This window comes from Tympanuchus pallidicinctus, unplaced genomic scaffold (genome assembly GCF_026119805.1).
Source record: "Tympanuchus pallidicinctus isolate F22 unplaced genomic scaffold, pur_lepc_1.0 scaffold2, whole genome shotgun sequence".
Lineage (NCBI taxonomy): Eukaryota > Metazoa > Chordata > Aves > Galliformes > Phasianidae > Tympanuchus > Tympanuchus pallidicinctus.
Window position 1 is genome coordinate 11,074,294 of NW_026294721.1, and position 16,906 is coordinate 11,091,199.

Here is a 16,906-nt window from a genome sequence, read left to right on the forward strand (position 1 = left end):
GAAGAAATGCTAGATCAGATTGCCCTACAGCCACCTACACATTTAGTTTATTAGAAAAAAATTTTCAGGATTTTTTTTTCAAACACGCATTCAAATATTACCATCTGCATATTATATAGTGCAAACAGTCCATAAAAAACAGTTTTTAATGTTTTCCCAGAAGTTATGCTTTTACATTAATTACAGCAGCAGAAAAGCCAAAAATGCTTCAGCAAACCTCGGTAACATTGTGAAGAAATGGCAACAAACACAAAGACTTTGGCACAAGCCTGTTTATTAGCAGAAGTATCTCTGCTGTTCTTCATAAATGCATCTCTTTCAGAGTATTAGCTGTTCAAACTATCGGAAGAGATAAAACCTATTACTTTTTTTGTTAACCCTTCTGTATGATAATGGACAACAAAACCTCTCATGGCAGTCGCTAGGAAGCCCCTGCCTTGCTTGAAATTTACAATGATATTGGACATTCATCCTCAATTTTCCCTTCTCCTTTCACTACCTAGAGAAATAACAGTACAGAAAACCACTGATGACAAATTGCACCATTCTTGAAATCCTCCATAATAGAACTTTTTAACGCCTCGAGACTAAGGATAGTTTTTGCCACCTCCTCATTTCTTTTAATGTAAGAAAGATATCAAGTATATAAAAACAACTGTAATAAAATTATGACAGTTATTATAGGAGCCTTTAAATTCTCATTGAGATGTAATGAACATAGTTTGTCCCCTTGCAAGGAAAACTATTACCCTTTTCTCTTAAATACATGCCTGAAATTATGAAATTATAAATACATAAAAAGAACTAAAGCCAAAAAAGAAATTATAACTAAAATTCTACTACTGATCTACTGAGGGTAAATATCAGCTTTGAGAAACAAGTGCAAATCATCTCTGCCTCTTCTGAAATGTGCACTTTACAGCCCTTCCACACAACCTGTTTATTCCTGTCTGCTTACCTTCAGTCTCAGAGGCAACTCTTCAGGAGTCTTCCCTGCCAATTCATCATCTTCCTCCTCCTGCATAATCAGGTTAGATGGGATGATTCCCTTTGCATACTTCTTGGTAATCTCCACAAAGTCATCCAAAGCAATAAATTTTTTAGCTGTAAGGTAAAGTATAGATTATGAGTAAATAGCATCAATAAATGCTGCACTGTCTATATGAACTGGAATATTAACTTTCTTTCATGTTATTAAAGATGTGCTCTGGATTTCAAAAACTGAACTGCTTACCTTTAAACTTGCTCTAAGATTTGTACTTAAAACAACCAGCTGCTTTTCCCAGCAATACATGACTACTCTAAATCTTGTCAAACCAGTACATATTTTATTATATTTGCAAATAGGAAAACAAAACATAGCTTATTTGTAAGTATTCCGAGGAAAAGAGACTGCTGGATTAGGTTACACAGTTTCAAATCATAACTTATCATAGCTTCGGTAATTGAGAGAAATCTTTAAAATCCACACTGAAAAGAAACAATTGTACAGGAATAGTAATGAATTGCCTATACATGATGAACTGAAAACCGACTTCTGATTTGGTTTAGCAATTATTTTTCCAATTTTGTAACTTACAGACAGATACAATTACATCAAATGCCCAATTATTTCTATCTACAAGATTAAATGCAAGGTTACTTTAGCATATTAACTTAATATGCTGTTGGGCTATATGAAAACTCCTCCCTCGAACTACAACAGCTAGGATTTAAATCAGCTGGCCACAAAATACGCTTTGCTCAGTTGTACACAAAGGCAAAATTTTATCCCTGCCTAACAGCTCAGTTACAGGTATGAAGCATCTTCTCAGCTATTGGCCCTCAGTATCCACTCCTACAAGTAGAACAGAAGCAAGAGATTACTTCAGAGATCTCCAGGGATGCTACAAGATGCCTTTATACACTGCTTCCAACTCTTTTCACACCCAGTGCCTCACATTAGCATGCATTAGCTGGTTTCTATGGTAGGCAAGCTTGATGTCATTTGTAAAGGAGGATAATTAACAGCAACTTTTCCCATACGCTGCAGTAAATGACACTGCTGTAGATATGAAAGACTTCTGAATGACAAAAATCTGTAATACACCACCTACACAGTATGTTTAGCAAGTCAGCTGACAAAAATAAAAACGCTGGCCTGCTCAACATAAGTTCATGATTTTAAAGCGACAGCAAACTGAATGGCTTACCTAAGTTTCACATAGACGATTAGTGGATTTGAGCTTTAAAAAGACATTAAAAGCTTTAACAGAAATAGTAGCTCTATGGAAGCCATATAAAATACATTTGTGGTTTTTAATATGAGAAAGCTGTAGATAACAGGACAAAAAAAAGGCATTTTTTCAAGATACTCATTAAAGAAAGAGGTGTTACAAGGAGTTCAATGGAAAAACAGCAGCTTGAAATATTTGCTTCAATCTCACAACTTGGACGTTGCCCTTGCTTGCACTTTTAAAATATTTTTCTGTTTCCCCACTGTATGAACCCTTATGTCCCACCAAATACCACGTGGCACTGTTCCCAAAAAGCAGTTTAATTTTCTGCTAACTTGTCTTTTCATTCACAGACTGCAAGGCTACATGGCTTGCACAAAGAATTCAGTGAGGTTCCTCAGTTGTCTTTGGTGTGCTCCAGATCACTTCTAATTCCACACAGACCACCTATGCTTACTGCCTGATTTGGACAAAATATACAGCAGTAAAAATAGATTTTTGGTGAGGAATCAGTATGTAGACATGACTAGAATCTTATTTATGTTCCTTTAGGAACTTTTACATGACTCTGAGTTATCCTGAGTGGGAAAGAGTTATTAATTTAATTAATAAAATTAATTTTTGGCTATCAGGCATAACAATATACACACTCTCAGGCATGCAACAATTGTCCACTGACAACATCACCTTTAGTATTCCATTTATGCCTTCATTAAGAATACTCCAGATCAAGTATCAGCAAACATATTACTGGCTTAACACTTCCAAGAACTGACAACATATTAAAACTGAAGGAAAAAAATTCCTGCTGGCAAGATAAATGCAGAAACTCAGTGGATCAGAGAATTAAAAGCTGGATAGGAACAGCCGTCTTGTTCATCCACAAAAAGATAAAAGCTCTCCAGAGAAGAGGTAACAGCTTAACTCCTACTTTAAGTGTTTGATGAAAACTTTTCATTTTTAAACGTTATTAGTATTTTGTCATCCAGATGTCTCTTAAATTGATATTAAAAGTGTATGTTGTAGATTCTACTTCATTATTCATAGATTTTTTTCCCTTCAATTTGGTTATGACAAATTCCCCTGCCTCCCCCATCCACCGTAGGAAAAGAAAAATATGCACATCAATTCCTGCCTACGCTTACAAGTAGGTTCATTTACTCTCCTGTTATTTTATCTGCCATTTAAGCCTTAAAAAAGAGAGAAAGAGAGAAAGAGAGAAAGAGAAAAAAGCAATTCCTTTTCTGACAATCTGAATTCCTGAAGAATCCAGAGCAAAATGACTTGCTTTGCACTCATGCTCTGTCAGCACGTGCCTGTTCAGCTAGGGAATGCAAAGAACATGAGTGTCATCCAGCAAGTGCCCAGCAATGTAACTCCAGTGAACTCAGTTACAACTGCTTTACGATTCCACAACCAAACAATGAAACACAATCTTTGAAGGACTATTTCTAGATTTCCAGAAGTGGCAAATCAGTCACAGCACAGGAACAGCTGATCTACTCCCATGGAAATTTTGATAGGATCAGACATTTGGTCTTCAAAGTACTATTTCAAAGTACTATTTCTCCCTGTCTTTATTCCCTCCTTCATATACACAGGCATGTATTCTTCCTCCACATAGCTAAAGCTGAAATACTCTGTTCTTAGGAGTGTCAGCTTCACTGCCAGTTGCATAACTTGATTGTGAAGCCACCTGTGTAATGAATACAATCCTTGAAGGCCAAACTGAAGTGATGGAATGTACATTAAATCTTTCAAGGACCTGAGACATGCAAAACCCTGATCTGGCTTATAAATCCACGGATAACATTTTAGTTGCACAATTCCTAACTACAGTATATTAGTAAGTAACAAGTTGTGGGACATTTAGCAGTGCTTTCAAGAACTGATCCACATTTTATATATCACACAAACTGACCTGTCCCTACCTACTCTTGAGATATGAAAGGAATATCTTGGTATATATTTCTCAGATAAATTCTTGAACAAATACGAAAAAGCAAACATTAATTATAAGGGAATGGCAAACAGAAGCAAGGCAAATAAGAGTGAGGGAACTGTCTGCACTAAGAGTCTGCATAATTAATTCCCTTATTATAACTAGAGACTTTATTACAAGTTAGAAGGAAAAAAATTACTGAACGTGCAATTTATTTTCTTTTTACTGAATTGCCTCTTAAGCTGAAATGGGAAGAAAATGGCAACTTACATGCAAATTCCCTTTAATGTACTAATCACTGACAAATTCATGAGAATGGTAACATTCTATGGCTTCACGTGCAGATCATTTATTTACCTTGCACATACAATAAATGGACATCATCAATTTATAGCAATTAAAACTTGCTATATATCCTTACTCAGGCAGATTAAAAGAAGCAGCAGGTACTCACATTCAGAGCTCACTAAACGCTCCAGCATTCTCCTCTGCTTCTGCACTGACTTTGGGACTGGACCAGGTTGCTTCTCACCATCTGGTTCAATAACAGAAGTTAAAGCTGCTAATTAAAGTGATCAAACAAAAACTGGAATGTTGTTCAACCTCAATATCTGGAGAATGGTATTTCCTCAAACTCAGCACAAGACATACATATCAATAGGTATGGAGTAGCCATTTACCTCTCTGTATTCTTATTACTATGCTTAAAATTAAAAAAAGAAAAAAAGAAAGGGAAGGGAAGAGAATTATCAGAGCACATATGATTCTGTAACAGCAGATTTAACCAGATGTCTTACAGACTGAATTTGTGAACTGCAATATCTGGTAAGATGTAAGGATGACTGGGGTAAGGGGAAAAAACTGAAACACAGTAAAACTGTAAGACATGGACAGCAGCTGCTTAACTGAACCACAGTCTACAGCAGGAGTTAGGAAATAATTTCACTAGTGCAGAGAGAGTACTTACTAATATAGCCATTAATAGTTACTTTTTCTTAAGTAAACCATACATTTACTTTAACTCATGCTTGATTTTTTTATTAAGCTGTCCAGGTTTCTAGCTGTATTCTGCCTGCAATTATGTGTCATCAATACCATAAATCAGTTCATAAACAAACCTTCATTATCAACTTGCCCAACATTTTCCAGTAGTTCAGAAACTGCTAATTGCTTCTTCTTTTTTGGGTTTAATTTCCAATACATGACTAAGGCAGCTTTTCTCACAGCTCTCTCCAAGTCAGTCTCAGATGATAGTTTTTTCACTTCTTGCTCATTCTCAGAAGTGATGCCTCAAGAAAAGAAAAATACATTAGATACTATTATCCCACACCCTTTCTGAAATGACAGATTTGCCCACAATTGATTTTTTCTCAGTTTTTCTGAAACCTCTCAAGTTTCATTCACTTCTTCACCCCTTACATTTTTCAAATGCCCTTCCATGCTCAAAATCTAGTTTCATTCATACTGTACATGCAGTATCCTTAGATCTTTTTCAACTTTTGAAGTACAACAGATCAGGCAAAAGGAGGTACAGACATGTATGACTAACATACAAAAAGCAGAAAGAATTTCACAAAAAAAAAAATATATTTTTAATATGAGTTCAGATAAGTGGCAGACAAGAGGAACCCATTTCAAGTGGTGGAAGCAGTATGAAAGAAATTATAAATCCTAAATTTGGAGAAGACAGCCAAAAAGAACAAGCAGAAGAAAGCCTGGAACTGGGCAAAAGGCTGAAACAGCAGATATGTAGGTGGTATACGGTTATATCTGACCTGAACTGTCACAGGAAAGAAGCTTCAATGGTGTTGAAGGGAAGAATGCACATGAATTCCATTTAGGAATTCAATCAAATCATTAATACAAATGTTTTTTGCAGCACTTATTTGAACACATTTCCTGCAGCTACTCATATACTTTTGCCATGAACATTCTCATTGCGTTTTAATGTCTTTGCAGTGTTAAAATGGATAGACTATTATTAAAGTAGGATGTACAAAAAGTCTCAGAGAACCCATACCTCTTCTGTCTGCTAGGCATCTACGCAGCAGTTTAACAGCTTCTCTTCGACCTTGCTTAGCAGCAAGGATGAACCAATCAACCGCACTACAGTTGTTAAGTTCTTCATCCTCCTCTTCTGCCAATCTCAAGAAGTGTTTCCCCACCTAGAACAAGTGGAGAACAGAAATTCCTTCAATTACTGAAATACATGATAGTGTCTGTCTCTCTCTTCTCACCCCCTCAGACTCAGCTACAATAAAATCTCTTTGAACAAAAGGTCAAAACATTTGCTCCCAGCACTAAAGAACATAGTTGTAAGTTGATATTCTGCAGAGAAAGATCACTTTCCAGAACTGGAAGCAAGAAGGAATTGCAGTACACTTGATCAGGTCAAAGAATTAGTTGCCACTGGTCTCTGAGCATCTAGCAGGATCAGTTAAAGCTCATGGTGTTATTAAGTCACATTTAGAATGGCCATTTCTTCAGTATCTAAAGGAAAGCTAAAAGAAAGTATGGGATAGACTGTTAAGCAGGGTGTGTGGTGATAGGACAAGGGGAAGTTGTTTCACACTTACAGAGAGTAGATCCTGGGTGTAACGAAAAAGTCTTTCACAGTGAGGGTGAGGCACTGTAACAGGTGCCCAGAGATGTGGTGGAAGCCCCATCCCTGGAGACACTCAAGGCCAAGCTGACCAAGCTCTGGGCAACCTGATCTAGCTGTGGATGTCCCCATTCACTACAGGAGAGCTAGACTTGATGACCTTTAAAGGTCCTTTCCAACTCTTAAGGATTCTATGATTCTCTTTGATCCTTTACTTCCAATAAAAATAGTCAGATAAAATTCCGATGATGTAGGCTGGCAAAGAGTCTTGGCATGGAAGGAAGGTTCAGCAGTGAAATGCCTGGCTCACTGCAGTTTAGCCACTGAAGGTCAAAACAAACTCATGATTAATTAGCAAATGGAAGAAAACTAACACAGCTTAAGCACCCAGTAATTTAAGTGATATAACTTGTAAAATTCCTACCATTAAGCATTAATGTAATGTTAAATACAATTATGCTGTAGCATGAAACACTTCTGCTTATCAAACCCCAAGACTACAAAAGTGGCAGAAAGTGGCCAAAAGTACTGGACACTTATTTACATGTACAGGGAACCTGGAAAATGCTTTTATTTAGTTAACTGCTCCCCTTCTCTCTCATTCTCTCTCTCTCTCTCTTCTTTATTATTTACACTCAGAATGTAACTGAAATAATAATAGACTACAGCTCCATAAATCAACCATTATCTGTCGCAAAAAAAAAACACACAAACAAACAAAAAACAAAAACCACACCAACCCTGCTTGACAGTTTCTCTGAAACTTTGCATTTGACATTACCAGTTAGTGTGACTAAAGAAATATCTTCAAAACATGAATAATAAACAGTTGTTGCAAGCAAACTGAACACTGATCTCATCAAAAAGACGTTTCTGTTAGACATGAAAGGTTAGGTCTCCAGCTTTGCAACTGGTTCAAGCACTTAATTGGGTGTTCAAACAGCTTCTACTTAAGCAGTCACTGAACAGACCTTGGAGCAATTAAACTCATAGGACATACAACAAAGTGACCCAAAACTGTAAAGGAAATTAGAAAAATATTGGACTAAGAAATACAAGAGACAGAACTAAACACTTATTATGAATTCATACAAGAGTTCAACAAGCACTGCACAGATATAGTGGCAGACCAAGAAGGGAGCGTATGAGGTTATTTATTTATTTTTACCTTAATACTTCAGCCTTGATAGTGCAATTGCCAGGTAATTCATCACCAACTGCACGTCTACCTTCAGCTTTTTATGTCAAGAAGGAATTGTTTGAACAAGTTGCAAGGTAAATAACTTCTTTCAACAAGGACAAGAGTTTCTTGAGCACGTTTATACTTTTAGCCACTGAAATTTTGAGCAAAGCTTCAAGAGTACTAGAAATTGATGCAGCTCTTTCAAGTTTATGAACATCTCTTGGTCACAGAAACTTGTATTGCAATGTAAACTAGAAGATTTTGGAGACAGTCGTATAATGCACAAGTGTATTGCATGAGGAAAAAGAAGCCACAGCACTGGTTTTATAATATGAATGTTTTGGGGTCTGGATTTTTTTTTTGTCCTGTGGAGGTTTTTTTGTTTGTTTTTAAAGTTCAGCATCAAGATTCAATTATTTAACCCCCCCCTCCAAAAACTGAAACAAAAATCCGAGAAACCAGAAAACATTTGTTTAATATTTTGGTTACAAAATGACAAGCCTTTCTGCGTATTTAGAAAGTTTTGTGAGCAAAAAGTCATCTCCAATCACCTCCAGGTAACAAGCACATTGCATTTTCACAAAATACTACTGAAAGGGGCTCTAAACAAGCCCATGCCTTTCTTTGCTATGGCAAAGCTTCCACGTGGAGCCACTATGAATAGCTGCACAGCTCTAGCCTGCAGTGGTCAAATGAGGAAGAACTGATGGGCAAGAGCATCAGCCTCAGATTGCTAATATGACAAAGCAAGGATTTTCTCTTTCCCATGAGCTAAAACTATGAAATGAAGTAACAGCTGGCAATGGCTTAACACCCTCTCTAAAGCCAACTGCCCACCTCTCACCTTTGGGCTTTACAACTGCAGCAATTATTACACTCAGACCCCTTACAGATAACCTCTAGTCAAAGACACTGAGCTGCCTCTGCTCCATTACAGAATACAGCTGTGGGTGTTTCATTTTCGTAACTGCTACCCAGTTATTTCTCAATAAAGAAACTAAAGCTACAGTAATGCAGGCTGACATCCACTCATGGCGTATTTATTTTCCACAGTCAGTGCAAGGTTATTTCTGAATAAGCTCACAGTAATAGCTAGGTGGTAGTGAACCGAGCATTTTCTTATATTTGATTTTGTAATTCTTGGGGAAAAAAAAACAATGACCTAACATCAGCTTCTTATTCATAGTCTTACAACAGTCACAAATTAAAGTAGTTTTCCCGGATGGATTATAAGGTAGAGAAGGATGTATATATAAGTATTGTATCTTATGTATAAAGGTTAAAAAAGAAAGATAATTCCCCCTCTATAGGCCACAAGACATCCAATTCCCTAGAAAAGAGATAACTATTTGGGGCTCTTTTCCAAACAGTCATTTCCTCCTGCATAGTAAAGCAAAACTGTATCTCGGATCGTTTTAAGAAAAGAATCCTGTTATTGTGCGGGAATAGAAAGTGTGCACAGTTAAAGGGCTAAAGGAAAGGAGCAAAGGAGGAATGAATGCAAAGGATAAGGATGAAATATAATCACTATTATCTATACTATCACTATTATACTATCACTATATATATATATACAGGCACACACATCATAGGGTTAGATTACCTATGGTATTTCTTACTCAGCCAGAAGTTATATCCTAAAATCATGTTCTATGGGTTTTGCTCTTTGGAAGAAGAGCCAAAACGTGGACTTTGTAGCAGCAATCCTCTCAAGGTTAAAGCCTCATCCTCTGCAAAGCCGCTGGCAGTTTTGGAGGTGAGGAATTCCTTACTGTCTCAGGTTACAACTCCAAGGACAGCCTGCCCTCAAACCATCTGAGATGGAGTGGGGACTGAGACTGGCATCGACATATTTTTATCAGCTTCAAAAACATTTCTCTGTGTCGTTGTTCCTGCCTCCTCCCTCTTGCCCCCTTTTTTTTATTCGCAAGAAGAGTGGTAATCCCCAGGGAAAAACAAAACAACAAAACACCAGTAATCTCACAAAGGACCGCAAGTACTCCTTTCTGTCAGAGTTGAAGCTGGAAAAGAATGTTTCAGTCAATCGGTATCCATATTAAACAGGAATTAAAAACCTTCTAAAAATGTTGAACTATTCATACTAAACCAGTTAGACCAACATACCACCACAATGGAATGGGCAGAAAGAAAACTGATACAATTTTTCTAAAACCTAAGGAAAATTAAGCACAATGTGTAGAAAGGCAGAACTGTCACTATGAATTTAACTGGATCTGTCATTACATAACTAAGTATAGTTAGCTTAATTAGACCATTACAGACTTGTTTTTAAAAAATGTGTTAATTCAACACAGAAACGGTGAAAGAACAAAACCAATCTCTGATGTTCCTGCTGAAGCATCTCAATAGCAGTTTCTTGTGCAGAATCCAGCATGAGAGTCTTTGTACATAGTGGAGTATCGAACTAACCGTGTTGAATCACCTTTCAGCAACAATTCATTTTGTTCCAATGACAAAAATAAATCCAAAGAGGATTAATAGTCACTATATTCATACCTCCACAAGTAACTCTTTGCTACATAGTTCAAAAGGTAAAAATAAAGCGCTGTGGCTTCTCCATGCTCTGAGCCCTTCCCCCAGTTTTGACATTTTGCAAGAGCTGGCCTTGAAACCCAAGCAAGCAGCTTTCTCTAGGCAGAGAAGCCATCTGGCATCACTATTCTTTGAACAACTTAAGATCCAAACACATACAGTTCAACTAAATGTCTTTGGGAAGATATAATAGTTCTACTAAAAGCAGGCAGTGCTATTTTTGGAATTAAGAGTAAGTGGTACTGGACAAAGCATATAAAATTACCTCTGTTTGTGCTTTTGGTTCTCCAGCTTTGGCCCTCTCCAACAGTTCCTCAAAGAGCACTTCAGGTTCTTCCTTCATGGTCTCTACAAATTAAAGCGATTTAAAAAACTGGTTTACTAGCAACTCTTGAAATTATTTTCTAAATTGTTACTATATTTGGTTGAAGAATTAAAGGATCACATTGAAAAAATCCAACATGAGGGTGTTACAAGAACAGCAGTGGAAATTAACTCATTATAATATTTACACTGTATCTCAATGTTCTGCTTCAGTGTATGCACCATTACTTGTTATTTGGTACCTGCCACAGGATGCTACACACAGTTTAGTGTTTCTCATTCACTTCCCCAGGATTAATCTCTCAATAGAATTCTCATTACGGTGAAAATGGACACACACGGAACCTGCAGAACTGATCAACTTTTGTACTTATTGCTGAGAGCCCTCAAGTCCCTACCACTACTGCTTGTTTATTTGGTAGTGAAGCATTTTCAAGCATTCTGAATAATCAACCAGCCTGTAAAACTTAGCTGGTACGTTTGGAAGTTCAGCTCCTCAGCCCTCGGACTCCATGGAAACAATAAAAATGAGTAAATGCTTATGGAATTCATCCTACTTCATCCAGTTCAACACTCATAGCTAACTGTTTCTCCTTTCCTATCTGACTATACACATACAGATGTAACCACAGTTTTCTCTTCCTCAACAGCACAAAATTGATCTACTGGTCAGACATAAAGAAAAATCTTCCCAGCTCTATCTGATATCCAGTGCTTGTAAATAACAACATGCTGTGTATCATTTTATGAAGGAAGAACACTTTTAAAGGAAAAGCTAACAAAGCCTATAACAACTACTTGTTCTTGAGAACCTGCAATCTGAAATTTGTTTGAAATATTAAAGAGAAAAACAATGTGGTTTAATCAACACAGAGTGTGTTAGAAAGAACAGACCACTGATTCACAACACGGTTATCAAGCAAGCTAGAACTACAGCTAGAAAGGCAGGTCTAAACTCAACAGCAAGCTCCAAAGCCTTACCCCATCATCCTGCAAGGTCATCAAACACACTGTGACGCTTGGCAGCTATGTATTTAGGGCAGACAGCATGACAAACGTGGTCAGAAACAACAGTCCCAGAGCGTAGGAAACCGTGCCTAAGAGACATTTTCTGGCACTTGCTCAAAGCTACAGATTTCAGTCTCTACCTAATATGGTCAGTGATAGTGCATGAAGCATGGTAAGCAGCCCAGTTAGCTGAGGTGACATTAAGTATCAGTGATTTTTCAAGAAGTGAGAGGAAGAAGAATATAAACCAATTTCACATAATCTCCCAAAGAAAAGGACTACTTACACTCTTTAATATCTCTGGTACTGGGACTATTTCCAAACAAGAACAGGCTGCACGCCAGCTCTTTCATTAAAATGGATATATTTTAACAAGAGCAAATCATGAAGTAAGTTTTCTCCTTCCCCATGCCACAGTTTTGTCTGCCAAGCTCCACTTGGAAAAATACTAATGCCAGATTATAATACGTTGTCTGGCTAAACAAGGCACATAGTGAAAAATAATTTTCAATTACTACTCCCTCTTTTCAGAAAGCTGTAAAAATATTATTGTAAGATAGGAAAACAACATCCCAGGAAAATTAACCACTTAATCTCCTTGCCTGATATATAGCCAACCACACTGAACTCCAAACAAGTCAGAAGCCTCCTCTCCAGATGGCACCACTCACATCAGCACCCATCCTTCAGGGGCTCTCTGCTAACAACAGAAGTTGCAGTGAAGAGTGTATTGTTTGAAAAAAACATAATATTCATTTATCTACCCCACTCAAATGAAAAGAATTGGGCAATGCAGCATTCTTCTGCTTTTTCCTCTGCTTTCACTCATTCATAAGCTTCTTTCAAATCAGCAGCAATAGTTTCGGCTACAGAATATTTTTTGTTCAATATTTGGTACATGTTGGGAAGAAAACACCATCAAAGTTTCAGTGATACTCTGGATGGACCAGTAAAAGAGGCAGCAGTCAGAAGTTAAAGTGTTTAATAACTAAGTGCAATGTTCATAGAATAATCACAGAAAGTTTGCTAAACTGATATGAACATCAATAATACAACTGGTTATCTGGCAGCTTATACACACACAATACTTTCCTTTCTTTCCTGTTCCATCTTGCAGGCACAGAGCAAGAAATGCCCTGGCTCTGGTTCCTTCCACCTCTTGCTCAGCTAGAAATTTGCTAGGGAGCTTTTGCTGAGACTCCAAGACAAAATGACATTTTACTATCTTTGAAGGAAGGGTCAGACAACTTGGGAAGAGTTCAAGGTAGGATATGCAGAGCTATACAGGTATGTAGGGTATACACAGAGGAAAATGAACCAAGGGTGTTACTGACAGCCAGCAGCATATCCAAGCAGCTAAGAAGGCCAATAGCATCTTGACTAATATCAAAAAGGGCAGTCACCAGGAAGGTGATCTGCACTCAATCTGTACAGAGGGCACAAGTGGTACCCTCCATACTCAGCCCACGAGAAGCTGCATATCAAGCACTGCATTCAGTTTTGGACCCTTCACTATAAGGAAGGCAGTGATGCACTAGAATATGTCCAGAAAAGGGCAGCAAAGCTGGTGAGGGGGTCAGGAGCACAAATCTTAAAAGGAATGGCTGAGGGATTATTCCACCTGGAAATGAGGACGCTCAGAAGAGGTCTTACTGCTCACCCCAACTACCTGAAAGGAAAAGAGGAAATAGCCTTCAGTTGCACCAGGGAAGGTTCAGATTGGATATGGGGGGGGGGAAAAAAAAAAAAAAAAAAAAAAAAGATCTCAGAAAGAGTGATGAGGAATTAGAACAGGATGCCAAGGGAGGCACTGGAAGTTTTCAAGCAAATGGTAGATGTAGCATCAAAGGACATGGTTTAGGGGGCGCAGCAGTGATGGGTTCACAGTTGGACTAAACCATTTATTGAGGATAGAAAAGACCATTTTTACAATATAAATCAGCAAAGCACACTCATTTTGTTTCTTTGTTTATTCAACTCTGTGATATTACACTTACATTGCAAATCGACAGGTAAAGTTCTCAGGGAAGACTGCTTTAAAAGTGCAGACTTCCAGTGGAAAAAAGTGCTCCCTGGGGCTGGCTTCAACTTCCTACTCAGTTACCACTTAGATAGCCTATGCACTGCTACAGAGGAGCTGTAAATAAAAATGCTCATTAACATTATACTTGTGGAGTAAGGGCAAAGAGCAGACAGTGATGTGTTCTGGAGATCAAATTCAGAATAGCTATGTATCCTAGAGTTCCTATAATGATAAATATTTTTCCTTTGCTTAGCTTGAGACAGGCCTAGAAGGTGATCAACAGGATAAAGCATGAACTCCTCAGGTCACACATCTGCTGTATCAATTTACTTTCCTAAAGCATTTAGGTCAGCTGTTGAAGGTAAACAGTACAAAATGCAGTCAAAGTGTATTTCAGAACTAAGAAGGACAGAGACACATCCTAGTTTTCAACTTAGTTGAAGGAAAATAAGACAAATACTATGAAAGACACGTCCACCATAAAAAGGCTAAGTGATCATCTATAACTTACTGCCCCTTGTTCTTTTCTTAAGTATGTTTTCAGTGAGAAAACCTAATATGTATTCCTCCTACACAGAAGTACCACAATCAAAGTGCTGTCAGTAGAAGCTTTTACTTTCTAGCTTTGGTAAAAAATGTCTTTTTAATGTCAACTCTGTCTTGAATATAAGATTTTCTAGAAAAGAGGAACATTCATATTACAATACTTCATGCATCTTTTATGACAATTAAAATAGACTTCACTAACAGTTGTGTGTCAGTAGCATTTATATAAGCCAATGAAATCTATCAGTTATTCAAGGTTCTCAAGCTCTGCAGCCATTCAAATGAAAGCAGGCAAGCAAAAGCACACAGTTTTAAGTAGTATGCAGCATGCATGGAAGAATCAAACTAAGACAACTCTGAAGTAGAAGGGTGGTTGGAACTTCACATTCACCTTGAGTTTCCTCCTACCAAGACTCTTTAGTGACCATCATCAGGCCACTGTAGGGTTCAGCTCCTGACACCCAGAACAAGTTACTTCTACCTCATCAGAGGCAGGCCACTCAAAATTACCAATTTTGTCATCAGAACAATGATGCTATAAACCAAACTTCAATGTTTATTATTATACATCATCATTATCTCTCATACCACGAAATTACACTGTATCCTTTTACCAGTGCTAGTGCTATTTGTTCACTATGAAATTATGTTTTACAATTTCAGAAAAATCCTGAATACACAAGTCTTAACTGTTTATATAGATAGATCGTAAGTAAGCTGAAGAAAACTAAAGAGTACTTACTTGTATGAAGTGTCATACATTGCTTATTGATCATACAAAGCAAGACTCCAATTTTCAGTCCAGCTTTGTAGCCAAAGGCTGAAATGGAGATTGTTCATTTTAGCACAGGCAGGCATTTTTTCTCTGTTAGGTTTTGATCTGAAGGAGGAGATGTTGCAATAAAGGGAAACACTCTGGTTTTGAAAATAATTCTATATGATATTCTGTTAGGATACAGTTATTGTCCCTCGTGTCTCAAATTCAGCAATCAAAATGACAAAAAGGCATTAAATCCAAAGAAAGCGATTACTCCAAGTGTCAATGACAGGGCTTGGTGCTTAGCAGACAGACTGCATACAGGATAATAAAAGTGTTCATTGATGAAGTTTCCTACCAACACAAATATATTACAGCTCCCAGCAGAATGGGCTTTGCTAGCAGGACTAGTGCTAAACAGTGGATAGTAAAATGGACTTTTAGCACTAGTCCTGCTAGCAAAGCCCATTCTACTATCCACTGTTGACAGATACACACAGCTCCCCATTTAGGTCACAACTTCATCACCTGAATTCTCCAGATAAAACCAGACAGCAGAGACTAAACAAGAAATGTCCAACTCAAAAGCAAGTATTTTAAGGATCGCAATCTCATATGCTGAGCTTACAGTCTTTGTTCAGATTGTTACTGGGGGGCCAGAGATCTGCATTACTTCGCACAATAAACCAATCTGTAGGCAAACACAAGACAAGTACCTCCAAGACCGTTGAACAACAGAAACTTGATGAATACAAGATAAAAGGAAAACTGAAAGTAGTTTCTCAGACAGGAAGCAATAATAAAATAAAGTATTCATTTGAAATATATAAATTTAAAAGAAATTACAGGTTTTTACAAGTGAATATTAAAGCTGCACGGAAACGCTTCTGAACAAAAGATTAAGGCATCAGGCAACACCCAGACACAGGAGGAAACCTGTACGGCATACAAACTTTGTGATCACAACTACAAGCATTCATTTGGGCTCAGAAAAGAAAGTGACGGGGACATGGAGAAGGAGGAAAAATGGTGTGTTTGGGAGAATAAAACAGATTACAAAATATGAAATGGCCCCTGGACTGGCTTTCCCATTTTATAATTACAGCAAGTGCTCCTGAAGCAAGTGAAAATAGGACGAGTTAAACATATGCACAGTGCATATGTTATGTTCAGTCCTAGCCAGTGTTAGCACACTTCCAAGCTCACATGAACCTTTTTAACCATTTCATGAGAACACTGGACAGTTGTCGCAGATGAAAACTGCTATCACGGCAGTCCAGCAAGGTGGCTCAAGAAACAGTAAATCAATTTCAGTTGACCCCCAAATCCTAGGGTTTTAAAATAAGGGATTACAGTAAAACAAGCAAACAAAACAAAAAAAAACCCAGACTAACAACATCAGTGAATCCCAGAGACGAAGCTAGCATCACATTGATATTACTTACTTCATTTATTAAACACAGTTAAAACTCAGAGAAACCAGAGGATTGAACAATTTCTGATTCTAGAAAGGAGCAGCTCACAGAACCTAGATGAGCGCACTCTACTACTACTCTGCAGCAATTTAGATTTAGTACCTGTCTAGCTGTGCCCAAAGCCAAAAATCTGCTAGAGTTGAATTTAACAGGAAAACAGGATATTTGAAAAAATAAAAGACAGGAAAAAGGAGAGGACAAGTTTTTAGAAATAAGAAGGCATCATTGTAAAGCTGAGGCCACTCCTTAATAAAAAGAATTAGAAAAAACAATGAAT

General features: G+C 37.5%; 1 protein-coding gene across 5 annotated transcripts in view; it reads right to left on the reverse strand.

Annotated features, from left to right (window-relative positions):
• Positions 1-16,906, reverse strand: part of WFS1 (wolframin ER transmembrane glycoprotein) — a 32,005-nt gene that overhangs the window by 3,268 nt on the left and 11,831 nt on the right. For 4 of the 5 annotated variants that reach the window (XM_052682207.1, XM_052682206.1, XM_052682205.1 and 1 more), the window contains 5 exons: positions 10,762-10,844; positions 6,179-6,323; positions 5,277-5,447; positions 4,613-4,693; positions 959-1,104 (listed from right to left, as the gene is read on the reverse strand). In XM_052682207.1, the coding sequence (XP_052538167.1) occupies positions 959-1,104; positions 4,613-4,693; positions 5,277-5,447; positions 6,179-6,323; positions 10,762-10,844 (626 nt within the window). Of the gene's footprint in view, positions 1-958; positions 1,105-4,612; positions 4,694-5,276; positions 5,448-6,178; positions 6,324-10,761; positions 10,845-11,801; positions 11,921-16,906 lie in introns of those variants that run through there. The other variant, XM_052682209.1, reaches the window with a different exon arrangement.